This window comes from Myxine glutinosa, chromosome 6, assembly GCF_964187855.1.
Source record: "Myxine glutinosa chromosome 6, kmMyxGlut1.1, whole genome shotgun sequence".
NCBI classification, from domain to species: Eukaryota; Metazoa; Chordata; class Myxini; order Myxiniformes; family Myxinidae; genus Myxine; species Myxine glutinosa.
Window position 1 is genome coordinate 30,912,460 of NC_136266.1, and position 20,876 is coordinate 30,933,335.

Consider the following 20,876-nt stretch of genomic DNA (forward strand, 5'->3'; position numbering starts at 1 on the left):
CATGCTCTGTCTCTAAAGCTCCTCGTTGAGTGAGGTGTTCGTAAATTTCACCCTTCTGGTTGTTATGACGAAAATTGAACATTTTCATCATATGTCAGTCTGTCTCGTTTGTATGTTTGTTTGTTTGTTTGTCTGTGAGTGCGATAACTCATGAACGCTTTCAGCTATCTTCGTCAACGTTTACCAGAGGATTCCGAAGGACAAAAGTGAGGCTGTCAATGTTTTTTGACTATTTCGGTCAAAGGTCAAGGTCAAGGTCAAAGTGCTCTCGTTTGTCCGGGCAATATCTCAGCCATCCTTTGAGCTAGGAAGCTGCAATTTGGGCACAATAGTGAAAACGCTTTGACATAAGCAATATTTATTTTTTGATTAATCAATTCGTTACTTAATTACTATCGATTTATTAAGTACCTATTTATTTTCTTTCTCATCTGGGCAATATCAGCACCTCTTGAGCTAGAAAGTTGATATTTGGTCATGACAGTGACCGAGTGATTTGGCTATAAAGGGTATTTTAGATATATCGATTCATCAATTAATTATTTACTTTTTCTGTTATTTACTGAATTAATTTTCAAAAAGCTACAGATTAGGATTAAGCAGTGGTAGTTTCGGTATATAGCCTGGTGTTGGCTTAGTGGTTAGGGTGCCGGCTTGGGATCCTAGGATCGAATCCCGGTCGATCGCTGAATTAACGCCAGGGGGGTTGACTCAGCCTGTCATCCTTCTGAGGTCGGCAAATTGAGTACCAGCTTGCTGGGATGAATGATCACGGTGTGTATCCCGATTTAGAATAGGGACACCGTATCCCTGCGCATCGTAAGAGCATGACCAAGGGTTGGCGTCAGGAAGGGCATCCGGCCATAAAAACATTGCCTCAAACAGGGAACCATGATTGTCATGGGGCCCGCAAGGATAACCCCCGCTCTAGCGGGGAAAATGGCCTTAAAACGATCATTCATTCATTCATTCAGTTTCGGTATACTATAAGCCAATTGATTAAGAGATTAATTATTTTACGACTATAATTTATTTATTTTAATTACACAATTAATCAATCAATTATTGATTCTCTCGATTTTCCTCATACATGTCAGGCTACCACCTGACGCCTTCTTGTTTGTTTGTCTGTTTGTAAACAGGATATCTCAAAAAGTTGTGGATGGATTTGGACGACATTTGGTGGAGAGGTTGGGTATGTGACAAGAACTAAATGATTACATTTTCGTTCAGGTCCAGATCCTGATCTGGCCTATCAGTGAATACAAATCGTAAACTGTTCAGCCTGGCAGAAGTATGCTCTCTACCTAGTGCTGTTATAATTAAATATATGTTTCCTTACAAGGACCTTCAATGTAGGAGGACACCATTGATCCCATCAACCCTGCCGACCGGTTGCCAACCTCTGGTTGTTTGTCCATGCCCTATCCTTTCTAAATTTTAAGCATCTAGCAAGGAAGCAGCACTTACCTTTTTCTTTTAAAGTGTTTGGTATGACTCTGCTAGGATTCGAATTGACGTCCTTCCAGCTACTGAGTCTGGTTAAATGAGTAAGTAAAGGCAATACCGTAAATTTCTCAGTTATGGCTGGCAAGACAACCTGTAGTCGTGTGCACTTGCCTCCGAGTTTTTCAGCTTGGATTTGAACCTTGGCCCACCTATAAAGTGTCATCCTGGTGTTTCACTGGCAGGGTAATATATGAGCATGCGTAGTCCTCCTTTCGATTGATATCAAACGACGTGTCTCATCACCTATCATTGGTGGACATTCGAGATACCTTGGTGTCCTTCACAAAGAGGAAATGAATTATCAACGAATATCTGGCTAAATTTAAAATTCCTGTCACTTTCAAGTGAAAGTCAGGCATAGCCATCAGGTTCGTGAACGACTTGGACCAAAATGGTTCCCCAGCCGACCCGACAAGAAGGTAGGAATATTTGTAACCGTTAAAGTATTAGCACTAGTTAGAAGTAAATTTCTCAGGTTACATTTTGAAAGTAGCAGAGTGTCAACTTTATAAACACACCAAAACATCAACAAAGACGTCTGGACATGATGACCTTGCTAACATAGCAACACGATAACAAAGAAAATGACCCCAAAAATGGACTCCATCACATATCTTCAATTTAAATTCACCAGTCGTAAGTGTTGCCAGTACCATAGAGGTGAGCATCAGACAGGTATATATACTGACAGCACAGCCTCAGATGTTACCTGAATAGGAAATATAAGGAAGGTGCCCCACTTAAAAGATGAGTTATTGCTGAGGGTGATGGCAGAGTAGTGATTGATTTGACGATGAATACAATGGAATTGAAGAACAAACTGTTCAGGCCCTACAACTAAAATAATGGCTCACACGTCAGTAAGTAAAACAAAAATACCAAAACAAATTGCATATTTCGGAGTGTGCCATGATACAGGTACAAGAACCAATCAGTGAGGACTGTGCAAATGACTTCAACAGATAAATAGAAGGGCACTAGGTAGAGAGCAGACCTCTGCCATTCTGAACAGTTTATGTTTTGTATCCCACTGATAGGCCGGATCTGGATCGAGACCTCAACCAAAATCTAACCGGCTTGTTCTCGTCACCGACCCAACTCATCCACCAAGTTTTGTCACAATCGATGTCAAATTTTTTGAGAAATCGTGCTATATATCGTTTTTGGTCCTATCTCTCAATGATGAAGAATCACTTAAATAATTATAGTATCCGGATCTTTATCCAAAATCGAATCAATTCTTCGTCGTCACACACCCAACGTGTCCAGCAAATTTAATCGGAATCCATCCATAACAATTTGAGATATCCTGCTCACAGACAGACAGACAACCAGACAAACGGGGCTGAAAACATAACCACCATCCACATTCAGTAGTGCAGGCAATGCAGTTGGTGAAGATGACCAATTGACCATGCATTTCACCAATAACCATGTTTTAAAAAGCAAAACGTCCAAGCCATGAGATTTTGTCTTTGCGTCTCTATCAGTACGACACGTGTCTGTGCTGCCAAGAAAAAAGGCCGAATGAGGAGCATTCAAAAGGTTTGGCGAAAAAAGATCCTCAAAACAGTCAAGGAAACACTATTAAAGTTTGTTGACGTTCATGAAATCATATCTGGAGTGCTGCAAAGGACTCAAGGTTTGAACTTTCAGTAAATAGAAATGCACGAAGTAAAAATGAACACCAGAGATGAAAGTGTGAGGAATTGGTGATGATGCTTTGATGTTCTCTATTGAGCCATTTTCAGTAGTTTACGTGGCATGAGAGATGGGTTGGCCAGTCCCTCTGAATGTGAACATCTGACTATCATTGCTCAATTGTTTAATTGGAGCAAGCAGGTGTTTCTGCTGAGTACCTGCAATTTCTTAATGGGTCGCAGCTCCACTGGTAAAATGGTTGCAATGATCTATTGCATCATGAATATGTGTATGTGTGTGCGTGAGTGCGAGTTCGTGACGTTGTCATGGTAATGTGTAATGGAGGAAAGCTTGCATGAACACTTCCCATCATTAACAACAGACTTGCATAATAATATGAGAATAACAGTTGTTCATAATTAGTCAGTGTTTGGCATAAATGATATCTTGGTATGGTAAAACAAGGTATGCAAGTGCGCTGTATTTGTCTATGAAGTGGAGATGTCAACTTGCCTCTTGAACAAAACTCATGGTTGCTGCACTGTAAAGCCACATTGTTTTTTTCGGCCTTTGAATCAATGAAAGGTTCCAGCCTTTATAATTGCAATCACACACCAGGGTTGAGCCATTTTTCACCAGCATAAATATAACTAACGAAGTGCCTCGCTCTTCCGCTGTGTGCCGAACCGGTGCTGCTTGGAGTCCCACATGAAAGGCCTCTCAGCACCACGATTAGGAACAGCTCTGTTTGGTTTGGAACGAGGTACTCAGATAATAGCCAATCTCCACCCAGTAACCAGTGCACCGAAAGCTCACCCATTAATCACATTTTGAATATCCAACCTCCCCCTACACCTTCGTCCTCCGTGCCCTCACCTCCCCTCCGCCTCGCAGACTCCATCCCTGGCCCCACGCACGCAACATTTCCTCCACCTCCATGCGCACACTGCAACTCACCGACCAACTCCCTACAGTTCATCCAAATCTCAAGTTACAGCTTCATAGAATAAGTCTAAATAATGTTCAGTGTGATGAATGGCATCGAGCGCTGTGTATCCATCATCGAGCCACGTTTTGGGTCCATCCATCTCACCCGTTGTTGATTCAGCTCGTATGATCCTCGAAACCGAAAGCCAGGCGGCTGCTCCCCCTACCGTGGCCCCAAAGACCGGCTGAGCCATGACTGATGGATGTCATCTTCATTTGCTCACAAGCAGCAGCGACATCCGCGGTACACATTCAAATGTGGATGCCGTTTTGCTTTGGAAGGGAATTCAAACTCGGAGCAATAAGCCGGCAGTTTATACGCATTGATCAAATTGCCATGGTGTTGAGAGGATGATGCTGGAATATGAACCAGGTATGTTAAAAACTGCTGGGTCAGCATATACACCAAAAAAAAACGATGAAATACTAGTATTTTCGGGTGCAGGAAAACAGTTGTACAGGCCATTGCAAATGTGCAACATCCACACCTCCGAGGGGTTCTGCCATCAACTCGTGCCTACACTCGGTAGCTTATAATTAAGAGAATAGCACACTGCAAAAACGATCAATGCTCACACAAAATCGGACACTTGTCCTTCCTGCGTGACACTGGATTCCCAATTCTCCAAGAAGACGGCCATACTAGCGAAGCAATGAGGGGGCTTTTGAAAAGCCTTTGTTGTATCGGATTCAAAGTGATGAGCCACTAAATCCAGAGGTATGCGGAAATTTTGTTCATTAATTACCAATGACGAGGCCATGGAAGATGAGAATGGCAGAGGGTATTATGGAACATGAACAAAAAAAGCAAGGCAAAGGAAAACGGAGTGGTCAGAGGCAGGGGACAGGTCATGGGCGGCGAACCTAACTATCATCACATAATTCATACAGAAACCCAAGCCAGAGTGGAAGGAGGTAAAGGTAAATGCCTGTTCTAAATGACCAAACAATTACCCACATTTCATCCTGATGGACATAAGTGGCAACACATCACAAGGTCGTACACAGAATTTGCAATTCAGCAGATACAGCTTTCCCAATCCACTGTGATGTCAGCGGTACAATCATCCCCCCCGAGTCCCAAGGCAAACTTTATCTCTGTACATCGCAGACATTCATACGTACACACATTCCTCCCCTTTAGTCTTCCTTCTATAAGCTTCCTCACTTTTCCCCAAACTAAAATTCTTGAGATGTAGGATAAGTTGACCTGGAGAAGGTCCAGAAGATGCTGTGGTAAGCCGAAGGTGTTGCTAGACAGAGACAACATTCCAAGGACACAGACACTGGCACCATATTGGGGTGAGCTCGATGTTTGGGGCCAGGGGAAGGCGGTTGAACAGGCGGTGAGATGAGGCTACCGGGGTGGGGCTACGTGTTTTATGTCCCGGCGGCAGAGTTTGGGGAGGGCACATGATAAATGACACATGTCATTCTGTCGGGTGGAGACGGGTGGGTGAAGAGCAGACTCTCTGATAAATGGTACTGGCGCTGAAAGGGAAACAGGCCGCTCGGAGCACAAAACACTGCCACCCTCTCTCGCACGATGAGCTGTTATTTTTTTTTTCCTTTTTCCTTTTTGTGAGAAAGAAATCGCTCTGGGATTTCCAGGGGCCTGGCCCATCAGACTGGGAGACGGTATTTCCCCCATTTCTTTAGCAATCATCAGTCAAGGAAAAACTTTGCGTTTTACAACTGTCTTCCGTTTCTGATTACCATTGGGGAGGGGAGAGGGAGCAGGAAAGAAAGAGACAAAGGAAAGCACCGGTTTAAAAGAATGTTTGTTACGGAGACGCCGCATCACCCGAGCTGTCCTACGCTCAGGTAGAAGAAAAGATAAATCGATATGATGCGGTTAAAATTGTTAATGTTTTCATTTCTGCCACGATGCTTCAAACAAGACTTTTTAAATGTGCACCTGGTGGTATAACCATGATCACAATGCAATTCAATTCAATTCAATTGTGCGGTATCCAAGCAGGGATACATCCAATAGTCTGCACAAAGGCACGAGCTTCACACAGTTGCTAGCAAAGGCGACGGCAAACTGACGGGCAGCGTATTCTACATCCATGTGTGGGAATGTGTAAACAGCAGAGATTCTAGCTTGTGACGAGGCATATGCGCAATCATGTTGGTTTTGGAGGAGCAGAAGGACAAAGGAAAGAAAGAAATCTCCAGAAACGTTCCCCAGCCAAAATACCAAAAATAAAACCAGAAAGAAAGTTACATTTTAAGTGGGATTATTGAAACCAATGAATACCAGCACTATTTGCTATTCACTGAACTTGTGAATTGTAATAATTATTGAGGACCAGCATAGAATGGAAAGAGGTGCAAGCAATGTTGCCCATTTTAGGTCATTTTTTTATTATCATTGAGCAATGGGTTAAGAGATTGCTCCAAGAATGCGTTTCTTTGTGTATGAATCATCATAGGTTGGCAACCACTGGGATATCTTGGGTCAAATGATCATTTGTTTTTATGTGTATGTTGCTTCGTCACGTCACACCACACTACAGTACACGCTCCGCTGCATCAGGAGAAGCTATGCTCGAAAAGGAATGTAAAAGATACGTAAACAAGCAGTTTCAAACACACTGTTTCAGACTCGAGCCTCTTCTAAGCAAAACAAAATGGTTGATAGAGAGTTATGCAATCACAGAAAAATAACAGGCCCAAAGGGCTGGATGCATTGCGGTACAAGTGTGAACCGAAATACAAGTGCTTCAGCTGTGAAGAAGAGGAAACAAAGAGAAGATGAAAAGAATGAGGGTGGGAGATGAAGATGTACATGATAAGAGTGAACATGTGAGTCAAACTCCGACAAATCATCCCGTATATAAAAGAGATATCAACACCGGGCAAAGAGGCTAAAAACATAATTAGGACAAATGAGCAAAACAAAAACAAGAAAAATAAAACAGACGAACACAAAGAACCTCAGAGCCATTTCATCACAATGCCCGGGATGCCGTTGTCTTTACGAATGCCATGCCCAGTTGCAAAGGAAGGCACTGTAATGCTTACTGCCTGGCAGCCCCTGTAGTGGATGGCATTGGCAGAGACGTGACCGGGAAGGCAGGCATCTGTCAATAATTGCAGCACGCAGCCCCCCTGCTGCTTGCCCATATACGGCAGCCTAGAAAAATTTCATTAGGCACGTGTTTATCGGGCCTAGCATCAGAGGCATCCATCAGGACCTGGCAGGCAGGACATGGCTTGCTGGGGGGGGGGGGGGGGGGGGTTTGTGGGCGGCTAGGGGAGGAGGGAGTGACAGCAAAACCAGGCACATAGAGAGCAGATATTTCAGAGGCCAGCAGTATGATGGAAAGGAGACGGCTTGTCCAACACAAAAGCTTGCTATTTCAGAGAGAAAAGAGCAAAATAAATGGCTGGTGATAAACAGGACAAGATTTAAGGAAAGTGTGGGGAAACACGAGCGGAGAGATTCTCTCGCTTTGCATCGAGGCCAGGAATGTTTTCAAAGGCATTAGAAGAGATAGAAGTGACCATTTCAGGCTGTGTTAATGGTCGTCTCCCAACGACAGTTCAGTAATGAAAAAACATTCCCTCCCACAAATGATGGATGGCTGTCGCTTTGGTTAAGACCGGTCGAGTACTGGGCACATTCCTGGCCTTGTGGGTGGGGCAGATGAATTTTTAATCCATGCTCAGACTTCGAAAAGTTTAAAAGTTCACCAAAGCCCACTGCAACATGAGAAATTGTGCATGTCATGTCGATCCCGAATTACACCGATTGTTTCAGCATGTTGTATCCCAAAAGGGTTTTTGGTATCAACAGAACAAAGGTGGGAGGTAAAAGCAGGCAAGTTCCAAACTAGAGCATTCGTACTTCACCGCTAAAGCTTCGTCACTCGCAACACCTCCAGGTGTCTCCGTGCACAGCTGCAGCCTTACATCCATGTACGCAGGCACCCGCACAAAGAAAGCAACCTTAAACGCACACCCGCACATACAAACGAGTGAGCTGGAGGTGCAAGATAGCTCCGAGGGGTGCAGTTGTGTGCCTCCTGGTTAATCATTCGGCAGCCATTACCAGCTGCCGACAATTTCCTTGATTAATTGACACGGCTGGCTCTGGCTCGAGATAATTCCCACCTTTCAAACTCCAGCCTCTCTTTCCACCTCCCCCACCCTCACGTCTCAACCATTCCCATCCTATCGCACCGCAGACGAAGACCCGCAGTTGCCCTCCATTGCAGCTTAATCCTTGCAGGTCTAGCTCAACTAGTACTGCGAGGATTGCACAGCACCGTGCTTCTATCGCTTCTGTACATCAGCAGATTAGATGCATTTCCCTCGTATAGTGTACAACCTAAATAAAGGCCCCATGTACTTCCCAAAAGTCAACAAGACCATTCCACGTACAAGGACTAAAATTAGTACAGGTTTCACCTTGTCACACCATCGCTAATCTGAAGATGCCAGGATCCTGACAAGCACCACCTTCTCAGGTGTGTGTCTTACTCTATCATCATATGTCAGTGTCTATGCATGGTTTGATCAAAATTTTCAACAACGCCCTCCTGTTCTTCATGTGTGTCATACGAGGAAACAACATTATCAAACCCTTACTGTAACGACAAAGAACAGAGCGTGGTCACTGTAAATACAGAAAAGAGAAACAATCGCAACACCTTGCGTCAGACGTGCAGATAGGCAGACAAGGTATTTCCTTTTGGAATTTCATGCATTCGGAACCAAAGTTTATTTCAACTTCCTTTCATGCCGGGAGCAGAGGACTAACTCTCACATTAATTCATTAATTAAGAACTTAATTTGCCACTATATGGCTGAGGACATTAGAAAATTTGACCCAGACAAATTATTTTCAAGCTAAGTGGGACAGTGCCCCTTTAACACCCCAAACACTGACCAGAGCAGAACAAACAGAGCATGGAATGTTCGAAGAGTGTACCTTGATAAACTTGTGGTCACTCCCAAGAAGAAGAAGAAAAAAGAAGAAAAGAAAAAGGAAATCTTGTTTCTCAAACGTTTTATTCTCCATAATCAATGAAAAGTTCCTTGACATGGCCTCCGCTATTCACGTGACTGCAATTTAATAAAGAACGTCAAACACTCTGCAATCCAAGGCTTTGGAACTTGCCTCGACCATCAAAAATACCATGGCCCTGTTTGCAATACGTCGTGAGCGATTTGAAAAGTGATGACAGAAATCAATCCATTATGACTCCCAACAAAATTGACCGATTGCACTTTTTAATCTCGAAGCCAAAACTGTTTTAGAAACTGATCGAGTAGTGAATGGCAGAAGCTAAGAAAGTAATGTGCAACAGTCTGGATTGTGGCCAAAGTTCCTTAGTTACGTGGCCTTGTAATGAGCCCCTGAGACGCCTCAAACCCCCAAGCCACTGGGGGTGACGCCAAGTACAGAGTGGGTTAGCACAGAGCATGGAAACAAATAAAAACAGTGCTAACACAAGTCTCATTCATTGGCGAAAGGGTTTCAGTACACTGCTTGTACAGTGCAAGGGGGAGAGAGAGAGAGAGAGAGAGAGAGAGAGGAGAGAAAAGAGAGAACAGGGAGGCACCACTACACCGGAAAAAGTGACAACTCTACGTACTGCTCCCACTCGTTCGTCGCCCTCGCCGGGCCTCTCGACTCGACTCAATCCAAAGAACAGATGCTCGTCCTGACAAGCCCCAAGTCTCATAATTGATAACATGCGCTCTGACAATGCAGATTAATTATTCATAATTACACATGAAAGCGGCGTTCCCGGCGTGGCTCAATCATACAAGCTGCGAAATCGTGTGTGGGTGAACCCTCGCACCGCTGCGGCTGACTGCTTGAAACTCTTCCTTGCCCAAACTTCACTAGTTTGCGAAGAGGCCAATGTGTTTATGAAAGTTAGGAAGAAATATGATGTGGGAGTAAAAGCGTGGCAAGAAAAGGCGAGACAGTGCGATGATGTACAGTAAAAACCTGGAAATGGCCGAGGTTCAGCACCCCTTTTTGCACAAGCATCAATCTATCCGCAACCAGACCTACAACCCGGCCATTAGACTGGCTTGTCGGACTGGAGACTTCTGCCAACACGGGCCTCAAAAGGCCAGGTGAGGTGGTAGGAAAAATCTCAAAAGTACAAGCAAATGGTGAAAAACAAATGACTACAGTGCAGGCCAGCGCACACTTGTTCCGAACATTCGTCTTGAGAAGGTAACGGCACTCAGTACTTTAGTGTAAGCAAGTTTTGTTCAAATGACACTGGTGATGTTATGTTTCATTGTCTTAAATGGCACGGGTTATGACAAATGCAAACCAGAATCATCCCCTCCCCATCATCTGGCATCATAAGTAACAAATTGACAACTGTCAAGCCTTGGGCCATTGCCAGGTGCCAGCTGCCAGGGCACAAAACATGAAGCCCAACATGGAAAGCAAGCACTATTCCATACTGCCACGAAAAGACGAGAGAAATCCAACTTCTGCTAAACTTTCCTTAGCCTCATCGTGCATTTTGAAAAGCAGGTTACTGTCTGCGATATTAATGGGCACCATAAGTGGGCATAATGGGCATAGTGTTCAGGCAGCTACGGACAATACACACGATCCTTCGGAGATTTCAGAAAGAAAAGGGAGAAAAGAGACACCCTCGATAGCTGCAGTAAAGGTAGTTGTCCCCTCTCATTCCCTAGTCGAAGAAAGGTGGATAGACCATTTAGAGTTGGGCTAGTCCATTTTACGCAACAGAGACCATCAAAAGTCTGCTCCTTTTACATACACGTACTTATGGATTCGTTTGATCAGAGGTGTTACACGGACAGAGCGATTTCTCAGTTAAAGGAAGAATGGAACACGGCTACATGCATAGCAAATGTGTGGATAAGCTAATGATCCATTTACAGTGTTTGCGAATGAATATTATGTTTGGTGTCAAAAGGATGGTGCAGGGGTAGCGCACCTACCTACCTTTGATCCGTCTAGTCTGGGTTTGATTCTCGGCCAGGTCCCTATAAACGGTCGGTTTGGTGCTTTCTATGCAGAGCGTTGGCTAAACGAGTGTATTGTCCAGCTGATCGGACGCCAAGCTAGAACCCATCTGCTAGTAATAGATTGGTGGACGTTAAACATCCCAAGGTGTCTTTCAACGAAGAGTAGGCGAGGTATCAACCGGCACGCTGACACAAATTCCGAATGCCTGTGCTAAACCACAGGGGCCACCGCATCAGCGGCACAACTGTGCCCGATGCCCGCCCTCCCATCAAACAAAACCCCAGAAATTGGTGCACATTTGTGCAGCCAAACTCGTAACTGACGTAACAAGCATATGGCGTGACTGACAATATACAATACAGCGCGTTACTAGATATTTGGAATTGGAACTAGATGAGTGTTTCAAATCGATCGCCAGCCTGCAACTCAGTGATCAGAGTGCTCTTTATTGCAGTAACTGAAACAGAAACCATTTTTGGTTTGATTTCCAAATACATTAATTATCCAAGTTCTGAAGTTCCCTCTGTCTTCGCACCTTTCTATCGCCATTCAGCGCCTTGTTTTGGATGCAACGTAAATGCCTGTCCCATAGAAATGAAGATCCAAACTCTCATCCCATACTGTCATGCCAAATGTAAGTCCAAACGAGTCATAGTGAAGAGTCGATTCAAAAGCCAGTCATGTGAGGCATGAAGGCTCCAGGGTGATAGGTCAAATTGCTGCACTGTGCAACAATCTAACTCTGTGGACAGTTGGTGGTGTTTGGCAAAAAAATGTTGCTACTTGGCATTGTAAGAACACGTCTCGCGGGGCTATCAGCAGTCATGGTAGCGATGCACCAAGGTCATGCGCTCCGAAATCAGCCGGGGCCAGATAAAAGGCAGCATTACAGGCTTTGTGTTTTCAAATAATGGTCCAGAAATTGCAAGGAGAAGCATAAAAATGTTCACCTGATAGTGACATAACTGGCTGAGACACCAAACGGAAAGTGTGTTCCAACACAAGTTATGCCAAACATCTCCAAAAATGTCATAAGTATCTACAAGAAGAACGCTCGTCGCAATTGTATCATCATGAAAGGCCTCGTAAAACCAGCCGGGATAAAATCCACCGTTGGCACACGGAGATCGCGCATTAAAGCAACGACGTTTCAGCATCGCTCTCGAAGTTATCTTCCACGTTGAGGTTAACCAGACCGATTGCACACAATCACTAGAGCCCTGGTCACCGGGACAATTTGCAATGTGATTAAACGCGGTTGCTCTCTCCGCTGGGGCATGTATCAAGTACATCAGGGGGGTGTTCCAGCCCACAGTTTTCCCGAATGCCCTAGTTATTTGATCCCTGGACCCAACCTATTATTGCTCGTAATCGGAACAAAAAGAACAACGTCAGCATGGTTTACAATGGCGAGACGCCGGTAGACAGTTTGCCTGTGGTTAAAATCCCAGTTGCCCAAGAGAGCAAAATTGGCTTGAAAAAAAAAACTGAACATTTGGCAGGACAGGCAGCGTGAAGTCGGGTTGAAGAATACTACATCTCGGAAAGAATGCACCATGGTAGTGTCCCGCCAGATACCATGGTATCATGGCTTTGCCAAAACATTCAGCCTGTCATCAAAATGGTCGATGGGTATCAGGCCAAAGGCACACTTGAACCAGGAAACCCCAAATCACTGTTGGGGTTGGGATTGGTCCTGGCCAAGCTAAACTTTGTCCCATATTTAGCCACGAGGATACCAACATGAGCCACATGACGCTGAGCACCAGCAACTCAATAGGAATCCATAAAAAGGCTCCTTGCCTACCAAAGCCCCCTCCACAATTACGCAAAAGGTCTGCCTCATTTGTCACCTGTACAGTGGGAAAAAATCAAGTTAATGTGCCACTCCAGCCTGCCAGGGCTGTATGATACAAGGATGATTACATCAAACCAGTGGCAAAACCAATTTCGCCATGTGACAGCCGGCAGGACGCGAGCGGCTCAGAGACGGGCGCATCAGAGAAAGACCAGGACTCGAGCGTCACTAATTAGGCCCAGGCTTGCGTTCCCAGCACCGCTTCCTACATGCCACTGCAGTGAAGGATCTTCACCAATCGAAGAGGATGCATTTGGCCAAAGACCATGTACAAAAGTTATTTCTCCTTTTCCCAACCTCTTTCAATCCCTCGTTCATATCCATTCTCCCAAAATAAGTTCTCTATGGACTCAAGACTTTCAGACTTCTTGAGATCATCTATGCCAAGTTCTAATACTCGCCGTTTTGACTGCAGGCCTGATATGCACCACAGTGTTTCTTTATCCTCCAACTACACCATCCAGCAACCAAGGCACTGTCTTTCCACGCGTGCCCTGGGAATCAATATGTCATCGCTCTACTGCGTCCAGCCGGTGGCCAGAAAGCTGTGTGTGAAACCTGACAGGCGCGGGCAAGCGAGAAAGTGAGTAAAGTTTGCCATCCTCTTTGCCCCCCGTTTCCCCCCGCATCCCTTGCCCTCACCCTTTGCTTTTTTTTATTCTCTCTTTCTCGAGCCACCCTGTCTTCCGCCGATTCCCGAACGTAAGAATCCATGGGCCGAACTGGCCATGCCGAACCACGAGCTGAACCGCACGCACCCATACGGCGACCGCTCTCCCGGTCACAAGTCCTGTCTATACGCCTTCAGCGCACTCATCTCGCCCCTCACTCTCTCCCAAGCCCATAATCCCCACAAACAGCGGATCAGCCAGCCGTCAAGGCCGAACAGCTATTAGGCAGAGGCAATTTGATAAAGTATGCCAGAAGCAGTGTATGGAAAAGAATGAGAGCGCTCAGTCTGCCAACTTTTGATTGACCATTAAGCTGTTGATGAATGTGCCTGTCAGGCGGCAGACAATTAAATCAGAATTGAGACAAAGTCATTGTGACGGGCTATTTTCGCGTAACAGACAGGTCTACCCTTTGCTTCTATTACGGCGGCATTAAGTTTTATGTTCGAGGCGCAGCATCCCGGCTTTCTTTGTCACGACAAGACAAAAGACTAGCAAAAGAAAACGCAACCACAATGAAACGGTAACGTGGAACTAAAACACACACATGGAGAAAAGCGAGGTCTTGGGAGTGGGGGGCGACAACGAGGACAGTGGCGTGACGTAATGCACCGCGCGTTGCCATGGCGAGTGATTTATTGATGTTGATCAGAAATAAGCAGATCAAAGTGCCTCGGCGTGACGGCCGATCAATCAGGCGTCAAACGCACCGCCCAGACCGGCCTGGGTTTCGCAGCTGCCGCTTCGGCAACGCCAGGACGGACGGACGGACTCGGTCCTGGTTCGCTCACGTGCATTCACAGGGACCGAACGCGCATGCGCACCTCGTCGTACAAAACTTAACGAAGGTGCGCGCGTGCACGGCGAGAACACGGCGGCTTTACACAGCACGCAGCATTAAGCAGGACAAACGGCACGGAACGACGGGGCCCGAGCAGCCCCTCTCCACTGTAAGTGTACAGCGTACGTACGCAGTCAACTGACGGACATGGTGACGGAAAATTTTCCTTAAATCAGATCGATGGGTCCGTGACTTGTACTCGAGCGGACGTACATGGAGGAAGAGACCGTGTACGAATAAAAAATAATAAAAACTAGAGGAAGCCGTGCAACTAAGTCGTAAGTGTAATCTCGTACAGTTGCCTACTTCCTCCAATCCTCCTCTTCTTCTCCAGCACCCTCCCTCCCCACTGCTCCCTCCCACCATCCCTGCTCACACTCTCCACCTCCTCTGTCTCTGTTGCACTTTCCCGCGAGTACAGCGGACCGTGTGCCCGGCGGGCGTCTCACCTGAGAGTCTGCGCGGAGCCTCCTGCTTCCTGCGCGGCATGCTGGGCTCCACGGGCCGGCCTCACGGCGCGCCTCTCCCGGCCGCCCGGACAGACGGCCGCTCATACAGGCGTCTCCGCTGGCAGCTTTGGAGGCGCGACGGGAGATGAAAGCGGGCGAGGAACGCAGGCGGAGGAGAACGAGGAGGAAGAGGACCGATAACGCGGGGGAGGAGGGGAGAGGGGCGTGTTCTGTGTGTGTGTCGATTCCCGATGTTCTCTCCGTCACGGGACGACGTGGCCCGACCGAGGCTCCAGCAGCACGAGCTCCGTCTGAGCGAGGGATGGACACGGGGCCCGCGCCGTCTCTCCTTCCCCCCCTGCTCGTCCGCCACGACTCCCGCTGCCTGGAGACACGCACGCGACATCAATTGATGAGGAGGAGCTCCGTGCGGCGCACGCGCTTCCAAAGTACCGGGAAAAGCACCGCACGCGCTTCCAAAGTATCGTGGAGACACCGCGTTCGGGCGGGGGGCGGAGGGGGGGGGGACACACACCGGGGCCTCGAGTGACGTACGTAAGTTTCCTTTGATGACGTTGCGCAGAAGACGTATTCCAGGCGAGCGTTCCCGCCGGCGTTTCGGCACAAGCGGCTTTGAATGTTGGCGCGGACACCGTTATGATCGCACCTGGATTACGGATCCGTGCACCCTCGGTCTTGCCCTGTGTACGCCCTCCTCGCTTTTCCTTCAATAATCCATTTTCTACTCACTTCACCTGCTCGTCGTACCAGTTACCCAGGTAGCGCGATGGACCTGAGCGGGTTTGTAAAGGGGAATTGGGCCGAATCCTAGGTGGACGTGCTCCACAGAGCCCATTGCACACTCGAGCGGGTTTTCACCTTTCGCGCCCCCCAACAACAACAACAACAACAACACCACCACCACCACCACATACTGCAAGGCGACATCACTTCGAGGCGTCGCCATGCGACGCACGACCCCGTACGCATACACCGCCCGTAGGCCTAGATCGTTTTGCCCCAATTTGAGCCGTGTACCTGAGCTTCATGTGGACCACGTGCTTTGCCCGGGTCGTCGAACAAAATGGACGAAACTGAGTGTCCTCCGTACGAGGCGACAGAGCCATGTTTGAAACGCACATTAACATTCAATTACCGGCAAACCGCGTGAAACAAACACCCGAAACATCCTGGAGTGTTTTGGCGCCATCGTTTAGATGTTTTTATCGTTGTTATTATTATTATTTCCCTCCCCTGTTATTACTATGGTTTTGTATAATAGGTTATTGTTGTGCGGACAATTTGACGATCTCCCCGGGAATGTAAAAACGAAACGTTCAGCCGTAAACGAGCCGCGTTCAACGAGCTGTCAGGTTCGAGATTTCAGGACAATTGTATTGGAATTGCTTTTAATAAAACGCTCCGATTCCTGAGAATAATTACACGGCAACTTCCTTTTTGGGAATACTCATGGAATTCGCGCAATAATCTGCTTTTATATATAGCCTACATATAATAATTTTTTTTAAACGACGGACGCATTCCGGGGTTAAATGAGCAGCACACACCCTGATACACACACACACACACACACACGAATACACACACACACACGAATACAGACACACACACACACACACACACACACACGAATACACACACACACACACACACACACGAATACACACACATACACACGAATACACACACATACACACACACACACACACACACACACTAATACATACACACACACACACACACTAATACACACACACACACACGAATACAGACACACACACACACACATACACACACACGAATACACACACACACACGAATACACACACATACACACGAATACACACACACACACACACACACACACACACACACACACGAATACATACACACACACGAATACATACACACACACACACACACACACACACACACACTAATACACACACACATACACTATAAATACACACACACACATACACTAATACACAAACATACACTAATACACACACACACCCTAATAGCCACACACACACCCTAATAGCCACACACATCCTATTACACACACACACACACACACACACACACACACACACACACACACACACACACACACACACACACACACACACCCTATTAAACACACACACACACACACACACACACACCCCCATTAAACACACACACATACACTAATACACACACACCCTAACAGCCACACACACACACCCTATTAGACACACACACACCCTATTAGACACACACACACACTATTACACACTATTACACACACACACACACACACACACACACACACACACACACACACACACACTGAACACACACACACACACACACACTGAATACACACACACACACACACACACACACACACCGAATACACACACACACACACACATACACACACGCACATCCCCTAACACAAACACACCCTAATAGACACACACACACACACACACACACACACACACACCATTTATGCACGTAGCGTGAAAATGACGCAATAATCCATTATCGTCCTCAACATCACGAGCACGAAAAAATGGCAGAAAAATTAGCAGAGAGAGAGAGAGAGAAGTGGGTGAGCGCGGGGGCTTGGGGTCCAGAGGAGGTCATTGTCAAAACGGCGGGAAAATCGTCGCGGCTCGGCCTCCATCGCCATTTAACATCACGTGAACGAGTTGAGTTAAAGTCGTGCACGAAACGTCCGAAAACGCAGCGATGAGTGCGAGCCTACGGGTGTGGGGTCTGGGATGGGGGGGGGGGGGGGGGTCTGAACGTCAGGTGCGCACGCCAGATACCTCGGGGGCGGGGGGCGGGGAGGGGGGATTCCTTCTATTTGCGCAGTTCCAACCACCACTCCATCTCGAGCAATATCCACCAGAAAGTCGCCGCTGATTGAGCTGGAATCGGATGCAAGGGCGAGTTGCGGTGTCGGTGTCGAGCGACCCGGCGATGTGGAGGGGAAACGAGCCCCATGTCGTGTGTTCGGTGCGGAGACCCCATGATCACGTGAGCCTCGCCGGGTTGGGGCGCACGGCCTGGAGCCCCTGAACGTCGGTTCGATCCCGCGCGCCTTTTGGACCTCGAGCGGTCACGGTCTCTCGGCGGCGGGACCGAGATCAGGTCACGAAGGGACCGATTCGGGCACAATAATCCAGAGACTAGTGACTAACAAGACAATATGGAGACTCGTGTTGCTCCAGGTTATCCGGCGTGGATCCGCGAGTGGAGCCGGGAAGCGCCAAACGAGAATTATCTGAGACGTTATAAATGCAGCAATAAAGGATCCTCACGTGACACTGCAACACGTAAAGGACCCTCACGTAGCACTGACACACGTAAAGGACCCTCACATGACACTGACACACGTAAAAGACCCTCACGTGACATTGACACACGTAAAGGACTCTCACGTGACACTGACACACGTAAAGGACTCTCACGTGACACTGACACACGTAAAGGACCCTCACGTGACATTGACACACGTAAAGGACTCTCACGTGACACTGACACACGTAAAGGACCCTCACGTGACACTGACACACGTAAAGGACTCTCACGTGACACTGACACACGTAAAGGACTCTCACGTGACACTGACACACGTAAAGGACCCTCACGTGACACTGACAAACGTAAAGGACCCCCCCCACGTGGCACTGACACACGTAAAAGACCCTCACGTGACACTGACACACGTAAAGGACCCTCACGTGACACTGATACACGTAAAGGACTCTCACGTGACACTGCCACACGTAAAGGACCCTCACGTGACACTGACACACGTAAATGACTCTCACGTGACACTGATACACGTAAAACTAAAGGACTCTCACGTGACACTGACACACGTAAATGACTCACGTGACACTGATACACGTAAAGGACCCTCACGTGACACTGACAAACGTAAAGGACCCCCCCACGTGGCACTGACACACGTAAAAGACCCTCACGTGACACTGACACACGTAAAGGACCCTCACGTGACACTGACACACGTAATTGACTCACGTGACACTGATACACGTAAAACTAAAGGACTCTCACGTGGCACTGACACACGTAAATGACTCTCACGTGACACTGACACACGTAAAGGACCCTCACGTGACACTGACAAACGTAAAGGACCCCCCACGTGGCACTGACACACGTAAAAGACCCTCACGTGACACTGACACACGTAAAGGACTCTCACGTGACAGACACACATAAAGGACTCTCACGTGACACTGACACACATAAAGGACTCTCACGTGACACTGACACACATAAAGGACTCTCACGTGTCACTGACACCCGTAAAGGACTCTCACGTGACATTGACACACGTAAAGGACTCTCACGTGACAGTGACACACGTAAAGGACTCTCACGTGACATTGACACACGTAAAGGACTCCCACGTGACATTGACACACGTAAAGGACCCTCACGTGACAGACACACATAAAGGACTCTCACGTGACACTGACACACGTAAAGGACTCTCACGTGACATTGACACACGTAAAGGACTCTCACGTAACAGACACGTAAAGGACCCTTACGTGACACTGACACACGTAAAGGACCCTCACGTGACAGACACGTAAAGGACTCTTACGTGACACTGACACACGTAAAGGACCCTCACGTAACAGACACGTAATGGACTCTCACGTGACACTGACACACGTAAAGGACTCTCACGTCACATTGACACACGTAAAGGACCCTCACGTGACACTGACACACGTAAAGGACCCTCACGTAACAGACACGTAAAGGACCCTTACGTGACATTGACATACGTAAAGGATCCTCACGTAACAGACACGTAAAGGACCCTTACGTGACACTGACACACGTAAAGGATCCTCACGTGACCCACACCCACGTTTCGTGGTTCCTTGAAGTCCCCAAGTTCCCTCGAGTTCCAATCACGTGTTTCCGCCGCTGAGCATCGATACCATCGGATCGTCTATTAATTGATTAGCAGCGAGGGCCAGGTGTACGCGCTGCGCGGGGGGCCAGGTGTACGCGCTGCGCGGGGGCTGGACTTGAGGGAGCTGTAGCTACCAATGGGTGGGCGGACCGGACCAGAGAACACGCACTAACTTTGTGTCCACGTGTACGAGTCGTTACCGCCGAACACTTCGCTCTAAAACACCGGAGCGCGGGGTCCGAGGTCCGCGGGGTCCGAGGGGCAGAACGCGGCGCCGAGGGGGAAACACGGATCCGGGAGGGGGAAACATGGATCCGGGAGGGGAAACATCCACGGCTGGAGCGACCCACGGATTCCTGGCGGGAGGTGCGAGCTTCCCGCGGCCAAGCGCTCGTTATGAGGCGGTGAGTTCGAACGAACACGTTTATTATGCGATGAGTGAGCGGGAAACGACGGAGAGAAAGTGACGGAGTGGAATAAAAACGTTACCGGAGAAGAAGAAGAAGCGGTAGGAAGGGTGGAGGAAGAAGAAGAACTCACACGAAGACCCTTACCGAGGGCGAGGGGATCGCCTTGTTTTTGGCCGGTAAGATCCGAGGTGTTGCGGTCCAGGGAACGTGAGACGGGCGAGCTGCGAGGCAGATGCACGTCGGGGTGACCGGGATAAGGACTATGCGAGGGGAGGGTGATCGGGTGGGAGATGTGGGGGCGGGGGAGGAGGGAGGGGGGGGGGCCGAGAGGGATTTTGGGCGCCGCGTCCGGTGCGTGTCCATGTGATGGCGAAAGCGACGCCGATGGAGCGGCGTTCGCGAGGGAGGGAGCGCGGGCTCGGCCACGCGGGTGGGAGGATGTTCTGAGGAAGGAGGGGAAGACCTGGTGGATCGTGCGTCCGTCCGTCCATTGCGCGTGTCCTCTTGTTCCCCACGACGCGCCCTTTGTATCCCCCCGACCCCGCTA

At 47.9% G+C, this 20,876-nt stretch overlaps 1 protein-coding gene across 1 annotated transcript in view; it reads right to left on the reverse strand.

Moving 5' to 3' along the window:
* The window catches only part of LOC137429679 (teashirt homolog 3), a 337,996-nt gene extending 322,567 nt beyond the window's left edge, over window positions 1-15,429 (reverse strand). The window contains exon 1 of the mRNA XM_068119806.2: window positions 14,939-15,429. Within this exon, the coding sequence (XP_067975907.2) occupies window positions 14,939-14,978 (40 nt within the window). The 5' untranslated portion in view covers window positions 14,979-15,429. The remainder of the gene's footprint in view (window positions 1-14,938) is intronic.
* Window positions 15,430-20,876: the final 5,447 nt, after the last annotated feature.